This window comes from Quercus lobata, chromosome 12, assembly GCF_001633185.2.
Source record: "Quercus lobata isolate SW786 chromosome 12, ValleyOak3.0 Primary Assembly, whole genome shotgun sequence".
NCBI lineage: Eukaryota > Viridiplantae > Streptophyta > Magnoliopsida > Fagales > Fagaceae > Quercus > Quercus lobata.
This window is the reverse complement of record NC_044915.1, coordinates 42,030,170-42,045,572: the sequence shown is the minus strand read 5'-3', so window position 1 is coordinate 42,045,572 and position 15,403 is coordinate 42,030,170. Positions and strand designations below refer to the sequence as shown.

At 35.0% G+C, this 15,403-nt stretch overlaps 2 protein-coding genes across 2 annotated transcripts; both read right to left on the bottom strand.

Moving 5' to 3' along the window:
* Positions 1–16: 16 nt before the first annotated feature.
* Positions 17–4,248, bottom strand: LOC115969766 (probable protein phosphatase 2C 51). The gene is made up of 6 exons (XM_031089376.1): positions 4,087–4,248; positions 2,194–2,491; positions 1,333–1,586; positions 1,127–1,253; positions 625–802; positions 17–335 (listed from the first exon to the last, which is right to left on the bottom strand). The coding sequence occupies exons 2-6, from the start codon at positions 2,465–2,467 to the stop codon at positions 98–100; spliced, it is 1,071 nt and encodes a 356-aa protein (XP_030945236.1). The 5' UTR covers positions 2,468–2,491; positions 4,087–4,248; the 3' UTR covers positions 17–97.
* A 1,317-nt stretch (positions 4,249–5,565) lies between these two features.
* Positions 5,566–11,898, bottom strand: LOC115969919 (ETO1-like protein 1). Its single transcript, XM_031089557.1, has 5 exons — positions 10,873–11,898; positions 9,042–10,754; positions 8,469–8,760; positions 6,530–6,839; positions 5,566–5,841 (listed from the first exon to the last, which is right to left on the bottom strand). Exons 1-5 carry the CDS (start codon positions 11,007–11,009, stop codon positions 5,621–5,623), a joined length of 2,673 nt encoding a protein of 890 aa, XP_030945417.1. The 5' UTR covers positions 11,010–11,898; the 3' UTR covers positions 5,566–5,620.
* Between the last annotated feature and the right edge of the window lie 3,505 nt (positions 11,899–15,403).

The following is a 15,403-nucleotide window of genomic DNA, read 5'->3' as shown; positions in this document are numbered from 1 at the left end:
AGAAATTACAAACCACTTTGGCAAAAGCCTATCTAATTCTGATATCTTTCTACCAACAAGTTCACAACAACAACAAAAAATACAAATAAATAAAACATCATAATGGAACTACAATAACTGACAAATTATCCATGCTACCTTTCTCAAATGCTGTATTTACAATGCAATCGCCCAATGAGGATAAGGGCGAGCATGAACTTGAATCATTTATAAGATCACACACATCTTGCGGTGTCAAGCTTTCGAAAATACCATCAGACGAAACCACCAGAAATCTATCATTAGCATCTAGAGGTTGCCAACCTGTCACTTGAGGCACAGCTATAACACCAAATCTGATCACACATGAAGAAGAATACAAGCTCCTTTAAAATTGGAAGTATATATAAATCATAACATGAAACAGATAACTGAAAGCAAACTCTAGACATTATAAAAATCAGTACTTTTTTACCTCATGTAAAAACTATGATTGCGTGTGTGAGAAAGGGTGAAGTGGGGGGGTGGGTGGGGGTTAATATATCATTCTATTTCTGAATGGAATAGAGTTTGCAAACAATAACAAAGCCTTTACTCCCAAAACTGTAAGGTTGGTTACTATTTCTGAATGGAATAAGAAATCACCTCTTTAGATACACATCACCAATGGCTCTGGACAAAGTGAGTATTCGATTGACTCGAGGCACACCCCAAACACTAACAACAGAACCACCAGCTGCTTCAATTCGATCTCTTTCATCATCTCTATCTGGATGGTGATCTTCTGTTAGTTTAGTGACTGAAAGACTAGTTGTCATGTTGTCTGTCATTTTCATGTAAACATACAGATAGTCAGCTATTAGGTTAAAAAAAGGTTAAAGTTTACATACTCTTTGCTTAATATACAACCAACTTCTTAGGAAAGTCATTTTTCACGTAGAAGCATTAAGAGAAGTATTCTTTACCATTTTAGCATGCTTCTAACAGGGACAACTAAATTTAACTCAACCCAACTAAACCTTTAATCCCATTTGTTAAGGTCACTATCTTCTGGATGCAACTGGTTAAAGAGTCAAATATAACTAATGAGAGAGAGAGATAGAGAGAGAGAGAGAGAGAGAAGATATCAGAGTATCAATTAACTGACCAGACCGAATCTTCTTTGTGCATAAAAGGGCCTTTGAGTCACCAACATTGGCAATTAAAATCTTCCCATCAACAAGAAGAGCCACAGTGGCTGTGGATCCTGAGAAAATCTTCTTTTGAAAAGCCTCCTGAAAGTATACATTGGAACATAGATCTATATTTGAAGAAAACCAGCTAAAAGAACTAAAGTACATAGATTCTGCTTGCCTGAGAAAATTTGAAATCAATTTCTTGAATTGTATTCAACAATGCTTCTTTTAGTATTTTCAAATGTGTGATTTCATCATCAGTTACAGGTAACACTCCCTTGTACTGTGTCAGTAGCTTGTACGAGCTGAATAAAGCATGCATGTAAAAGTAATCCAACAGAAGTTTTGAAGCCATCTCACTAGCTTCCTTACCACCATGACCATCAAATACTGCCATAACACCAACTTTACCCTCCTCAAGACCACTTTTTCCTGCATCCAAGGCATGCTTCAAACAATAAGTTGTCCACATCAATGTAAATATCAAAAGTTTTTGTCAATTTGAAAAGTGATGCTCCTAAAGAAGTGTTTCTTCAACATATGAAACCTTAGTTTGTCTAACAAATGAGAAAGGAAATCAATTTGGGTACCCCGTTCTTGGATTCATTACGCACATATCATTTTATCCTCTCTTTCTTTTATTTTTTTCTTTTTTCTTTTTCCATTTTTTAAGGGTGATCCTAAAATTTTAAAAAGTAACAAATTAAACATTAGCATTGTGTTTGATTTTTAATATGGCTGAATCTTTAATTTACTACCTTTTGAAACATCAGGGTTTTAATTTGTTACTTTGAAACTCTAGGGTTCATTTTTTTTTTTTTTTTTTTTTTTTTTAATAAATTTTTTACTCTTGAAAACTATAGGGTTTAAATTGTTCTACTCCTAAACTGAAGGCTTTAAAATGTAATTTTCCCCCCCAACACTAGCAGATCCTAAATACAGTTTCACATGTTACATCTGAAATTTATAAATCCAACAATACAAATAAAATCAGTCTTTAAGTAAGGATAACTTTCAAGAGGGAGAAAAGAGAGAGTACCAAGGCGTGGTATTTTCATATCAGGATGACATAAGATACAATCTTCTTGGTAGTCCCTATGTCCCTGAAGTGTGGCAGACTGGCAGTTCAAAGTCTTATTTTGAAGAGATTCAGTGGAAAGAACCCACTCAGAACATTCAGGAGACTCCAACACATTAGAAATGCCACCTTCGTCATATGCCATCATACATGATACAGATACTCCATATGAAGATGGAATTGCAAGAACAGAAATTCCTAACCAGAGTATTGAAATTTTAAAACCTTTCATCATGAAGTGGACAATAGAAATTTACTCCTGAGAAAAAAGAAATACCAAAAGTCATACAGAGAAACACTTTAAACTCTGGAAAAATCAAACTAACACAGTCTTAAGAAATGCACAGATATGACAGTTTGTTTGGCCAACAAACAGTAGAAAATTGAATAGGAATAAAAAATTAAAAAGCTTCAGTAGTAAACTGATAGTCAATTCGTTCGCTTCCTAGTAAAAGTCTCATTAAACGATAGTCATAAATATTCATTTTTTGGCACCCTGTAATCAACTAATCATGAGAGCATGGCATCCTATCTTCTCAGTCTATCAGTTACAGAGTCATGCAAAAAGTGATTCAAATTTAGATTTCTTAAGACTCATATAATATATTTAGTTGGCAATTTAATATATGGACGAAGTTTTGGCAAGTAGAAGTTGTAAACGTATTACACAGAAATGATATGGTGATTAGTTAAAGAAATGCCGACCAAAATTTCTGACATTTGAGAGATACAAATAGATTAAATAGATCAAATACTAGCACATAAGCCACTTGTATTCTTAAAAAAAAAAAAAAAAAAAAAAAAAAAAAAACCTATTACTTTAAGATGAACAATTAGGAGAAAACTATATGGTGTTACTCTTCTGGTTACTGCTTCTTCAAAGTATTTCCAACAATACAAAATATGAATGTGATATGTCTTTCCACCAGCCCTTGCAGCTCACACAAAAACAGGACATGAACCACCTACAATTGTTGTCAATATATACTAGGAACTGATCAATTAGACATTTGTGATCTATGTACAATGGCAGTAGTTACTTTAGCTGTATAAACTAGTTTTAAGATGGTAGCAAATGCTTACATTAGTAAAAGAATATCATAAGAAACACTTTTAATTACACAATATACTACCCCAAAACATTATGTTATATTAAGCATTGCATGCTTAAATATTATCATGAATTCTAGTACTCCTTTTCCCCTTTCTACCCTGCACCAGTAGCAGAGTGCACTTTATATTTATATTTTCAGAAAAAAAAAAAAAATGCTAGTTTAGAGAACATGTTCACGATCGCTTCTAAACCGCGCAAAAAAAGGTCTCTAATAAGTAAATTCACACACACACACACACACACATAGTTTCTAGAAATCTGTCTAGTCTTAAGGAAACCCATTCTCTATTTTTGCCAATAAGTTAAAGAAATCTATCGCCAAATCAGCCAAAGAGTCCAAATTGAAATCTGGGGAGTTCCAACTTCAAATGGCAAGTTGAAGCCAAGAGCTTTGTAGCTCAGTTGCACTATTTTATAAAATTTAGGTTTTGCATAAAATTAAAATTTTTAAGCTAACAATAGATATTCACAAACAACATAACATAGAAACAAACAAACAAACAAACCCACTAAAATTTCAAGCTTTAACAATAGATATTCTGGCTTGTTTGGTACCTAGGAAAGAAAGAAACCTGAAATTCATGTAATTAGCTTTGGATTTTCATTAATTTAAGAAGCTGGGAAACAAAAGGCAATAATAATCAACTATAACCAAGCAATAAGTTATTTTCGTTAACCAAACGGAACCATAGCATAGCTAGAAAAAGAAGGGCAATAAGATTGATATGTTGTACTTGTACCTGGTCAATGGGCTATGAATTGAGTCCTGAGAGGAACGATTTGATTGCGACGGTGATAGAGTGAGTGAGTGAGTCAGTGTGAATGACTCGGACTCTCTCTCTCTGTCAGTTTCCGATTGAATTTTTAAGCGTATACAACTATATATAGTGCTCGACTGCTCGGTTCCAAAGCTGGTATTATTTTTTATTTTCTAGAAAAGTCTCTATTTGGCTGATTGAATAGGTTTGTGGTTTAATTCTGAATATACCAAAAACCGATTAATGATAGAAAATGCAATCATCAAAATGAACGTAATAGGTTAAAATTCTATAAATAAATAAAACAAACAAAAAAATTAAAATAAATCAATCGTATTGCAATAAAATTTTTAAATAAAAATAACAACTTATTTGTTTTTATAACGTTATTGTTATGGTTCAATCTCTTGGATGACAATGATGTTTTAGTGTTCTCTCTTCAACTTTATCATTTCATCTTTCGAACGAAGATGTAAGTGTTCTTATAGATCCATCAAGTAGTGCTTCCTCAAAAAAAGTAGTTCTTTTTAGAAACCCCCATATCTATTCTTTGTAATTGCCACAAAAATTACTTGCTCTATTAATTTTGATTTCCCAAAGTTGTTATTCAACAGCAAGAAAATTTATTGAATGAGCTAACTAGATCCACTGTTATTGAATTCTTTAGCCTATGAAAATCATTTAATTTTTCATTAAGTCTAGTGAAGTAAGAATTTTATAACCCTTTTCATAGTTGTTGAGATGTCGTATTGAAATTGTTACCCCATAGCTTTTGAACATGTAGAACACCATGGTCTAGGCCACAGCAAGTGAATTTGTTCTTGTGTGTTTAAAGCCTAAGCTTGAGGTCGGACAAAGATTTTAAATGGTCCAATTCACAGCCTCAACCCTGTCCCTACCCTTTAATCTTTATGGTGGTCTACTACAAACAGCAGAATCAGGGATTCGTATTCTGGACCCTTATAAAGGAGTGAGGAAAGTAAAGTAGCCAAAAGACTCATAATTAACAGAACAAACGGTTAATCATGGTTTTGGATTTCTTTTTGTATAGAGAGGCAATAATAATAGTAGGGATCACAATTTTTTGCAACCATAAAAGTCTGGCCAGTGGCCAACACATACACACACAAGAAGTGAAAAAGACAGACTAGTTACCAAAGCATGAATAGAACCCCGGCTTTTCATCTTTTGCTTCATCTCCCTAATCCCATGGGCAAAATACATAGTAACAGAAACTGAGTATCTCATGTAAAATAACTTGCATATGTTCTTTCTTATATCAGTTTATAATAACAGGAAACTACTTTAAGGGTAAGACAATTTTTTACTGTGACAAATTAAATTATATTACCAAAAATATTAAAACATAAAATTACAAAATTTGGGTTAAAAAAGAAAAAAAGATATGACATGGTGTACATGCACAAACTCACTAGTATACATGGTGGTAATATAATTTAACTTGTCTTTCTTTTCTTTTCTTTTTTTTCCAATCTTACAATTTTCTTTTTCTAATTCATGGTTCATGGCTGTATACACGGCTGTGAAGCTCCAACATTTCTTGATGGTTTGGATCAACAGAAAGAGCTGCTCGACAGTCACGTAGTGCACCTAAGACATTGCCAACGTGCTCGTGGAACGCAGCCCGCAGATGTAGAAGGTGAACGTCTGCTTTGAATGAAATTGCTCTTGATAGTTCAGCAATGGCTTCATTTTCTTTGTGGCTGTCCATTAACACTGCTCCAACCAAACACAATATGAACTTAATAACAGTAGTAGCTACAGAATCACAACAGCCAAAAATCAAAAAGACTACAATAGCGGCACCTAATCACTTTACTCTGCACTCATTTTTTTCACAACCTGCTGAGATGACAAGTCGTGAGTGGTAGACAATTTTCATATGGACCCACTATTGACACCAATTTTCATATTTTGCCACTATAGCAAAGTTGTGAAAAAATTATGTCACAAGACTTATTCAAAGGCTTATTATAGTTTGAATGGACAGTAAAGTTGAACACAAAATATCTGTGTACAATTTCACAGTTCTAGATGGGGAAAGAAAGAAAAAGAGTTGACCACCTCAAATTTCATTATGCCACTAAAGATGGTGCATTATGAAGACTAAATCCCGGAAAGACTTAAAACTTAAAAGTACACTACAAGATATAACATCCGCATAATTCAGGTTATACAAAAAACGTGCAAAAGAAATTCTGCTTTAACTGTGTTCATTTTTTGTATCAGGTGAGGAATTTCTTCACATAAATTATACACCAGCAACAATAATCGTGGCTTAGTTGTTGAGGACTTTGTGGTCATCATTTATTTCAATTGTTTGAGATCTTTACATTACAGATTTTTCAGGCACCACTAAAGTCATGCAGTTATAAGAAAAGGGATGGGGGTTGGGGGATCTAACCTGCAGCTCGATATCTGTAAGGGTACACCCGGAGGGGATCTAATTGGGTGACCATCTCCAGATCCGCCTTTGTAAAATCACGATCACAGTACTCAGACCTCTTCTCATAGGCAGATGCATTGTTCCGAGCCTTCTCAATCAGTTTGGTCATTTCATCATATGCAGCAGACTTATCATTTCTGAGAAAATGAACACGAGCTAGGCCCTGGTGGGCTCGTGTGTGCCGGATGTTAAGGGCATTAATGTAACAATTAGCTGCTAAGTCTAACTTCCCACAGTCTACATAAACGCTTCCGAGATTGTTCAGTGCCTGGCAAATGGAAAATTAGGACTCAAATAACGATCACAGAATTCATGAAAATCTATAAATCCAAATCATTATTACAGGTTGGCAACATGATGGACTAATCAGCTTTCTACATTTTAACTTCCGTTTACAACAAATATGCTACCTTCTGGTCAATCATCAAGTCTCTCTGAAGCCTGAAGGCTAAAACCTTCTTGCAATCCTTAATATCGTGGGACCCCAACTATCACTACTTAACACTTGCTAAAGCTTGAATTTTCATATGGTCAGGTGGCCCAATTTGAAAATTTTCATATCCACTACTAATAAAAGGGCTTCAAAAAGAAAGAAAAAGGAGAGAATTCATCATTGGACATCCTTTACTAGAAAGGGAAAATAGTCGAGATATGGTCTATCAACCAAGATAAAATCACTCAGCAATGAGGTGCGCTGATTAATTGTATCAATAAGAGAACCTCTTGAACTAAAACTCCACATTGTCTCCAAGTTACAGAAAGTATTACCTTCCAAAGTGCAATCCGATGTCAGTCAGCAGTCTGTTGTGCGAATTTATCGAAACAACAAAAGACTCAGCTGCCCAATGGACCTCATGGATCCAGAGGGACAATGCCCGGAAACTTTTAAATAATTTCAAATGCTAAATTTTGAAGTATTAGTCAGTATGGTATTAGATATTGAACTCCTGTACTTCATAAGTTTTTCTGAATTTAGAAAGACCTAGAATTTAATATTTTGTAGGAAGAATTAGTTCATAAGTGGAGACTTATATTGCCCAAGAAAAGGTGTTGTTGCAGGAAGACAGGGTTAATTGTTATACAGAATAGTATTATATTTAGTGACTAGGTTATGCCTTTCACAACTTCTTTTGGTCCTCTCTCCAGAATTTTCCACAAGCGCCAGCCAAATATGAACAAAATCATACTATATGCCAAAAACATCCACAGTTAACCTTCTAAGTTTTTCATTATTTTCTTTTTCACTGGGCAGTTCTTTGCCCTCCACCTAAGTTGCGCAGGAAAGGCCCAAAGCCAATCCCAGGGAACACCATAAATGACATGAAAAAATAAATGCACATCTGCCCAATAGACATAGTGCAGAGAAGATGACCTGACAAGTGCAACGAAATTTAATCACCCCTTGATTGCAACAAGTGCTCGTCTTTTATTCTATCCCACAGTTGTTTCTTCAACAAGAAAAACATCATCAAAACTAAAATCATGTTATCATTCTAGAAATAACCTTCACTCCTTGTGTGCTAGGGTGTTTCCTTTTTAGTATCAATATATCTTATTACTTATCAAAAAAAAGGATAATGAAGGCATAACCATGACTTGGAAAAAGCATGAATTTTATTGAAATTCACAGTATTTTTTATTAATTCAAGAAATACAAACAGCCAAGTGCACAGGAAAGTTATAGAAACGTAAACTGACAAAATTTAAGAGTATAGTTTTTGTAGTATTAAGTATTGACTACTTCATTGAGAGCCTATATACTATCGCTACACTTTTTTCAAAATGAAATAATCATACATTAATTTTTTAAAAGAACCATGATACCAAACATGCCTTTGTTTGCAAGTGCATGATAAGAAAGTTTTCCATGAAAATGCCCAGAGATAGACAACCATACCTGACCTTTACGAAGCCTGTCTGACGGACACTTCAATGCATCTTCAAGAAGTGAAACAACAGTTGAAGAACAAGATGGATCTTGGCTAGAGTCAGCCAATGCATAGGCTTTCAGGAAGAAGGCCTCAAAGGACCTCTTGATTTTGATAGACTCTTCTGCTTTCTGGAGCCCTTCCTCACAATGACCAGTATCATATAAGATCCATCCCTCATAGACCAGCCGTTCATGTTCACTGGATGCATGTTGGCGAGCTAATTGTAAACTCCGCATGGCTGCCTCAGCACAGTTCAACCTGATCAAGTGAAGGTTTAAGGGTTCTAGTCACCCCAATGTAAAAAGAAATATTTTACAACCTAAAATATCACATAGGTAGAAGAGGAGAAATGGAGCCAAATTCAGGATTTACAGGACCTGAATTAATTCCCACGGCATGAATAGATTCACAAATATACTAAATTGCAAAGAAAAAAAAAAGGTTTAAAAATACTTGATGAGATAGGAGAGTTTCCAGTCCTTTTAACTCCAGGGGTCATTTTATTACAGTGCCCAAACAGATCAGAAAGCTGGACATACCTCAAAAGAAGCAAAGACTGTCTGAAGTATAAAATCCCTTTTGCTGCATCAGATTCAAGCATCTGGTAGATAACGGACAGAGACCCAATATCATCAACTGAAGACCACCGCTCATACAATTGCATCCAACAATCTGCTGTAGTCCAATTATCTACATGCTCATGCACAAGAGTACGGAGCTGGGATGCTACCACCCGTCCCTCAAACATCCTATAATCAGGGGAAAGTGTGAGAATAGCCTGAACATCACAAAGGGCTGACTGATAATTCTCAAGTGCCAAAAAGAAGCAAAACCGAAGCTCCAAGCATTCTAATGCAAGTTTAAACCCAAGAACCCGATTAATTTCTTTAAGCGCATCTGTAGCATTCTGTTTCCTCATTGATGAAGCAGCCCGATACATGTAGGGATAAGTAAGAGTTGGGTCCAATTCAGTTGCTTTCTCAAGGTCCTCCTTCCTCTTATCACCTTCACAGTATAATGATCTCTCCTGGTGCATCCAACCAAGTGGGGTAACAGTGGAAATTACAGAGCTGAGCTTCTCATAGGCCCAAAGTTTATGACCCTTGATGTAACCAACTCTAGCCAAACCTGCAACAGAATAAATATGGCCAGCGTTCAAAGCTGCCTCAAAAAGATGTTCGGCTTCATCGTACTCTTTCCTCATCAACCTCACACATCCCAATTGATGAAGCCCCAATAGTCTCTGCCGGTCTGTTTCAGCAAACTCAATCAGCTTTTCTAGGAAACAAGCTGTTTTACCAGACCTAGGATCAAGGTTCATGGCAACTTCACTTAATAAACAGTATAGGGAAAATGAGGCTGGCCCAACCATGATTGATCTTTGTTGTCTATTAGCATTAATAAATATCTCCACCACCCGATCATCATTCAAACAATCAGGTAGTTCACGTAAAAAAATTTGCAAACATGCGGCTGCTAAAATTGGAGTATTTTCTTCAAGAGCATATTCCATGAGTTCCACTGCATCTTCTCTAGAGCAAACCAGAGATGTGAGTTTCCTATCACAAGCATCTTTGAGCCTTTCACAACAAAACTTGTTTGCAAAAAATAATATTTCCAGCAAGAGATTTGGAGGGACTTCACTTAAACTGCCTGTCATACTAAATTCCTTAACTGCCCTCATACCTGATGGCGAGATATTGTTTTCAGACATATCAATGTCCTCACAAAGTGATTCTGTGAAACACCCATTTAGCATAGCATTAAATGGGGCTGAAAGGCTAGAGATTTTCTGCCTATCACAAACTATTTTCTCATCTCCAATTCTAAAACTAACATTCCTCGAAACTTGGTTCCCATTCATTGAAACACACTCATGGGAATTAACATTTAAATTAAGGGGAAGCTGAGATGCTACATCAATAGGCCCAAACTCTTGTGCACATTTCACACAAGTGCCAAGCAAGTCAGCAATAAGATCTTCCCCTTGCTTCTCATACTTCAACCATGCCCCAAATACAAGCTTCTCATGAACAGTGCTAGCCTTCTGCCAAGCTGCGCGGAGGCTTCTCCGCATCAATTTAACCTCTCCAAGGCCTCTAAACACCTGAAATTGTAATAAACAGAGGTTTGACCTCTCTTGCGGAGGACATGATTCGAGTTCTTCATGAATTTGAGCTAAAACTTCTACATAATCAACAGGTTTAAAGAATGGGAGTATCTGTGGCTCAGGGACCTTGATAAAAGATTCTCTACACCAATTTAAACCCCCCAAGAAACAACAAGACAACACCAAAACTACTTTAATTCACTGAATTCGAAAATAAATTAAGCTGCTGTAACTGAATAATTTGAGTAGAATAAACTTACATGGATGAAGAAGAAGAAGAAGAAGGATGCAATGAAAGTTTGGAAAGTTTCCCTCTTTCAACTTGGAGCCAAGACTGTGGATTGAGAGCATTGAGCTGTGTTTCTTTACAAGACTCAGAGGGAAAGAAAGTCCTCATCGGGCATAAGAGATGAAACAAGTCCCAGATCTCCACAATAGCAAGATGGGTTTCTCTCTCCAAAACAACTCAAACACAATGAAAGTATGGGGGAAAAACAGCTCCTTTTAATCACAAATCACTACCCTTAGCTGAGACAAATTCTAACCCCACCCCAGCAGACATCAAAGAAGAACCTAAAAGTTAAAATTTAAAAATACAAAGCTACAAATAAACAAAATAGTCACAATAATATGTGGGCTTCTTTCAAAGAGTAGATACACTCCAATTCAAAAAAGGGAAAAAAAAGATAACAGTGGGTTCCTTTTCGCTCACCAAAAGAACAAAAATCAATCTTTGTTTTTTACTTTAGCAATCACAATCATACAACAAAAATTATGCTGATTCTGTTATAAACAAATGACAACCAGAACCCATTATTATTTTGCATCTAATTTACAATAGAATAAAATATCATTGGTCTCTTCAGCATATAAAATCATAAAAACCAGAAAAGACCAAACACCCACTAATGTTTACGTAAGATCTCTACCTGAAAAATGACCAAACCAACATTTAAGCCCACCCAAACCCCCCATAAAGAGCCAAACAAAGCAAAGCAAAGAGAGTGGGAGGGAGAGAGAGACCCACTTCACTTTGTGGCTTGAATTTGCAGACCCAGATCAGAAAATAGGAGCTGGGAGCTTGAGAGAGTAGGAGATCAGACAAGAGAATAGGAATCCAAACCAAAAATTCTAACTTTAACTTCGCTTCTGTCTTTTTTGTTTGGTAAAAGGGAAAGTTTTTTTCTTTTACTTTTTTGCTAACTTTCTTTCCGTTGGAGAGGTCAGAATATAAAAGATAATCATAATATAGTAGCAGACACTCTTTGTTGGAAGTAGAACTGTAGAACTGTAGAAGTGGGGCAAACAAAAGTACAAAAACTACCCAAAAAATATAATAATAAATAATAAATACAGATTTCTTCAATGAATCCAACGACGTCGCTTTAGAGATTGGTAAGCGTTTTTTTTTCAAGTAACTGTGACTTTTATGGGAAGCCAGGAAGGGTTTGTGTTGTTTTGTTTACGACAATAATTGTTGAACCAATGTGGGGTCCTTGGAATTGAATGAAACCATTAAAATATGGGAAGTTGTAATTAAGAATGGCGGGAGAGGGACTTGAATGTTTTGCTCAGACCAGTGGCTTGGTTCTGCATCTGCAGCAGTTTAAATATTACTGTGAGACAATACAGATTTACAGATTAAAGAAAGAAAGGGCCCCACCAGTTGATATGGCCCACCTATTTTAAGAATTGAGAGAGATGAAAGGAGAGACAGAGTGAAAAGGAAAAAGTAATAGGAAAATACCAGTGAAATTTTGTAAATTATAATGATATTTTTCCCTATTCTCCTTTTCCTCTTCATCCTTTCCTTTCACTCTGTCCAAACATAGGATAAGAGTTCTTAAGTTTTTGTTTGAGAAAGATTACAATTTACTTCTTTATAGTCTGACTCTAACACTATCACAAAAGCCCACATTTAATCCCTTAAGATTTAATTTAATTCAAATTTAAAGGAGTCAAACGTAATAATTAAAATGAAAACTTGTGAGACTAAATTGTGATTGGGTTAAAGTGTTAAACAAAATCGATGTAATTTCTTTGGTTAAAACAATGGAAAATCTGTTAATTTAAACAAAACCTTAGCAATCTTATTTTAATCCAAAAGAGGCCCACTATAAAAATTAAAAATTTGTTGAATAAATTGTGATATGGTAAAATTATAAGAAGTTATCGCGTGACCATAATAACCACCCAACGACTAGGATAATCATCTCATAGCCAATTCAGTTAGGCAATGGCCAATCTTGGCCTCTTAGCAAGGATGATGATTAGTGATCCTTTTGGAGAGAGAGAGAGAGAGAATTAATTAAAAAATTAAAAACTCATTAACTAAGCTACAGTCTTAGTTAGATTTGGACTTGCACTATAGTTATCAATTGTTTTGCTTGGCTACAAGGTAGCCAACATTGACCACTTTTTTGGGGTTAGGCTATCAAATTTTAGTTGAACTAGCTAAATGTCAAATTTTACATTGGGCCTCTTTTTATGGTGTTTTATTTTTATAGTTTGAACCTCATTCCCACTACCTCTTCTCTAATATCTACCTAAAAAAAAAAAACCGAGCACTAAACATTTAGCCTTTTTTTTTTTTTTTTTGAAAATCTTTAGGCCTCACGCTACTTCCGTTTTTCTATCTACCGTACACCTAAAGGAAGTAGCATGAGGCCTGAAGATTTTCAAAAAAAAGCCTAAATGTTTAGTGGAAGGTGTACGGTAGATAGAAAAACGGAAGTAGCGTGAGGCCTGAAGATTTTCAAAAAAAAAAAAAGCTAAATGTTTAGTGCTTGTTTTTTTTTTTTTTTTTTTTTTTTTTTTTTTTTTTTTGTGTGTGTGTGTGTGTGTGTAAGATAGGTAGATATTAGAGGAGAGGTAGTGGGAATGAGGTTCAAACTATAAAAATAAAACACCATAAAAAGATGTCATTAACATTAACCTGTTATTTGAATTCTAAATATTTAGTGCATTATTAATGCTCTTACATTGTGATTAGTTAGAAAAAGTGATATAACCAATGCTTAAAATAGTATATGACATAATTGAGATTAAAAAGAAAAAAGAAGTAACATAATGAGCGGCGACTTTGTAGTAGTGGATTTTGGTGTGGGATAGATAGATCTTGGGTTTAAATCTTTAAGGACGATGACAGGGTGTTGGTTCAATTAAAATTAATGTTGTCCCTTGCCTAATGCTATTGGACCCAAGTGGGTTAAAGACTTAAAAGTCATATGCTATGCCTCAAACCATGTAAAAAGAGTTCTTACAAATCCCTCAATTGAGTCAATTTCTTATGGGTTCTCCTACTAAGGCTTTAAGATACTGGTTTCACCATAAATAGGAGTACTAGATATTAAAATGAACACACCATGGTAGTGGTAGGTTTGTCTTAATAATTGTCAATTGATCTCTCCTCTCACCCTTTTTTATATAGGAAAAAAGGAAAAGTATAGATCATGATCATAAAGGTGAAAAAAAATGATGAATAATAAAATTTTTATTATCATTTGGTCATAAATTAACATGATTACTTGTGATCATGATAATTTGAAATCACAGCTGTGGAGAGCACTGTTGCTGTACACATGGAGTTGAGTCAGATGAGATCAATTAAAGTTTTTTTTGGAAATATTTGTTACAACAAACAAGAATGTGACAGGAGTGAGAGGCAGCCAATATAATGTGAGTGACACACCTCGTCTTATTCAAACAAAGCATGAATGAATTCATGCGTCGTTTCTTGATTGTTTCTTTTGAATTTGTATCCTACATGATGTTAAATGAGGGTTGCTTCTCCATTAGAGCATGAAATTTTGATGAGTGTGACAGTCCTATTGTTTGATATGATTCGCATGGTGTGTGGGGCAGACAGGTATTCAAACATGATATGTGGATATGGGTGAGTGACAACATCTAATACTGTCTTATAATAAAAAATCTAATACTATCATCTTATCTTACTGGCCGAGAGAAACTATGTACATCACATTCTCATCTTTCACACAAATCGTTAAAAAAAAAAAAAAAAAAAAAAAAATAGCAAGTGCCGATGTTTTCGCCTTTGAATTCTGGGGAAAGTATCATGCCCCAATGACCAAAATGTCCATCACTTCCTTTTTCAAAATTCAGAATGCAGTACTAAAATAGTAAAATGACTTCTTTGTTGATGGAGGTTGGTTGGCTATGTTAGCTTTCACTGATTAAAAAGAAAAATCACAGCAATAAGGCTCTGCTCCACTAACATTCCCCACCTGGGTCCGAGTGAAAATATATTCCTTTTATTCATCCTAAAAAATACTAAAATATTGGAGTTTTTCTGATAAATGTGTTATATGTTCAGCATCTTAGGAAGGACTGAGGAGTGAGGCCCATCTCGCTGAAATTCAGCATAAAATGCTTTCTAACTTTACATTCCTCTCCACTGTTTAAGTAGGCCCACTATTATCATAAAATTTGTACAACACTTCTTACCGAATCTTAAAAAAAATATAAAAAAATAAAAACTACGTAAAGCATTCATACAGGACTTACTAGTTCTCTTTTTTTTTTAGCTAAAATATAACTGAACTTGTTAGGATCCTTGGCATATTTTGTGCCAAATTTTGGTGTAATCTGAATTTTAAATTTCATTGTAATTATATACAGTTGTGCATTTTAATTTGTAATGGGTTGAGGATGGTTAGATGTTTGAAGTTTAGAATTGCAAACAAAAGAAACTCACATGAGTGAACTCAGAGGGTGTGGTGAATACATTTTGCAAATCAATTAAGGCAGCAATTTCACCTTTCATTTTTA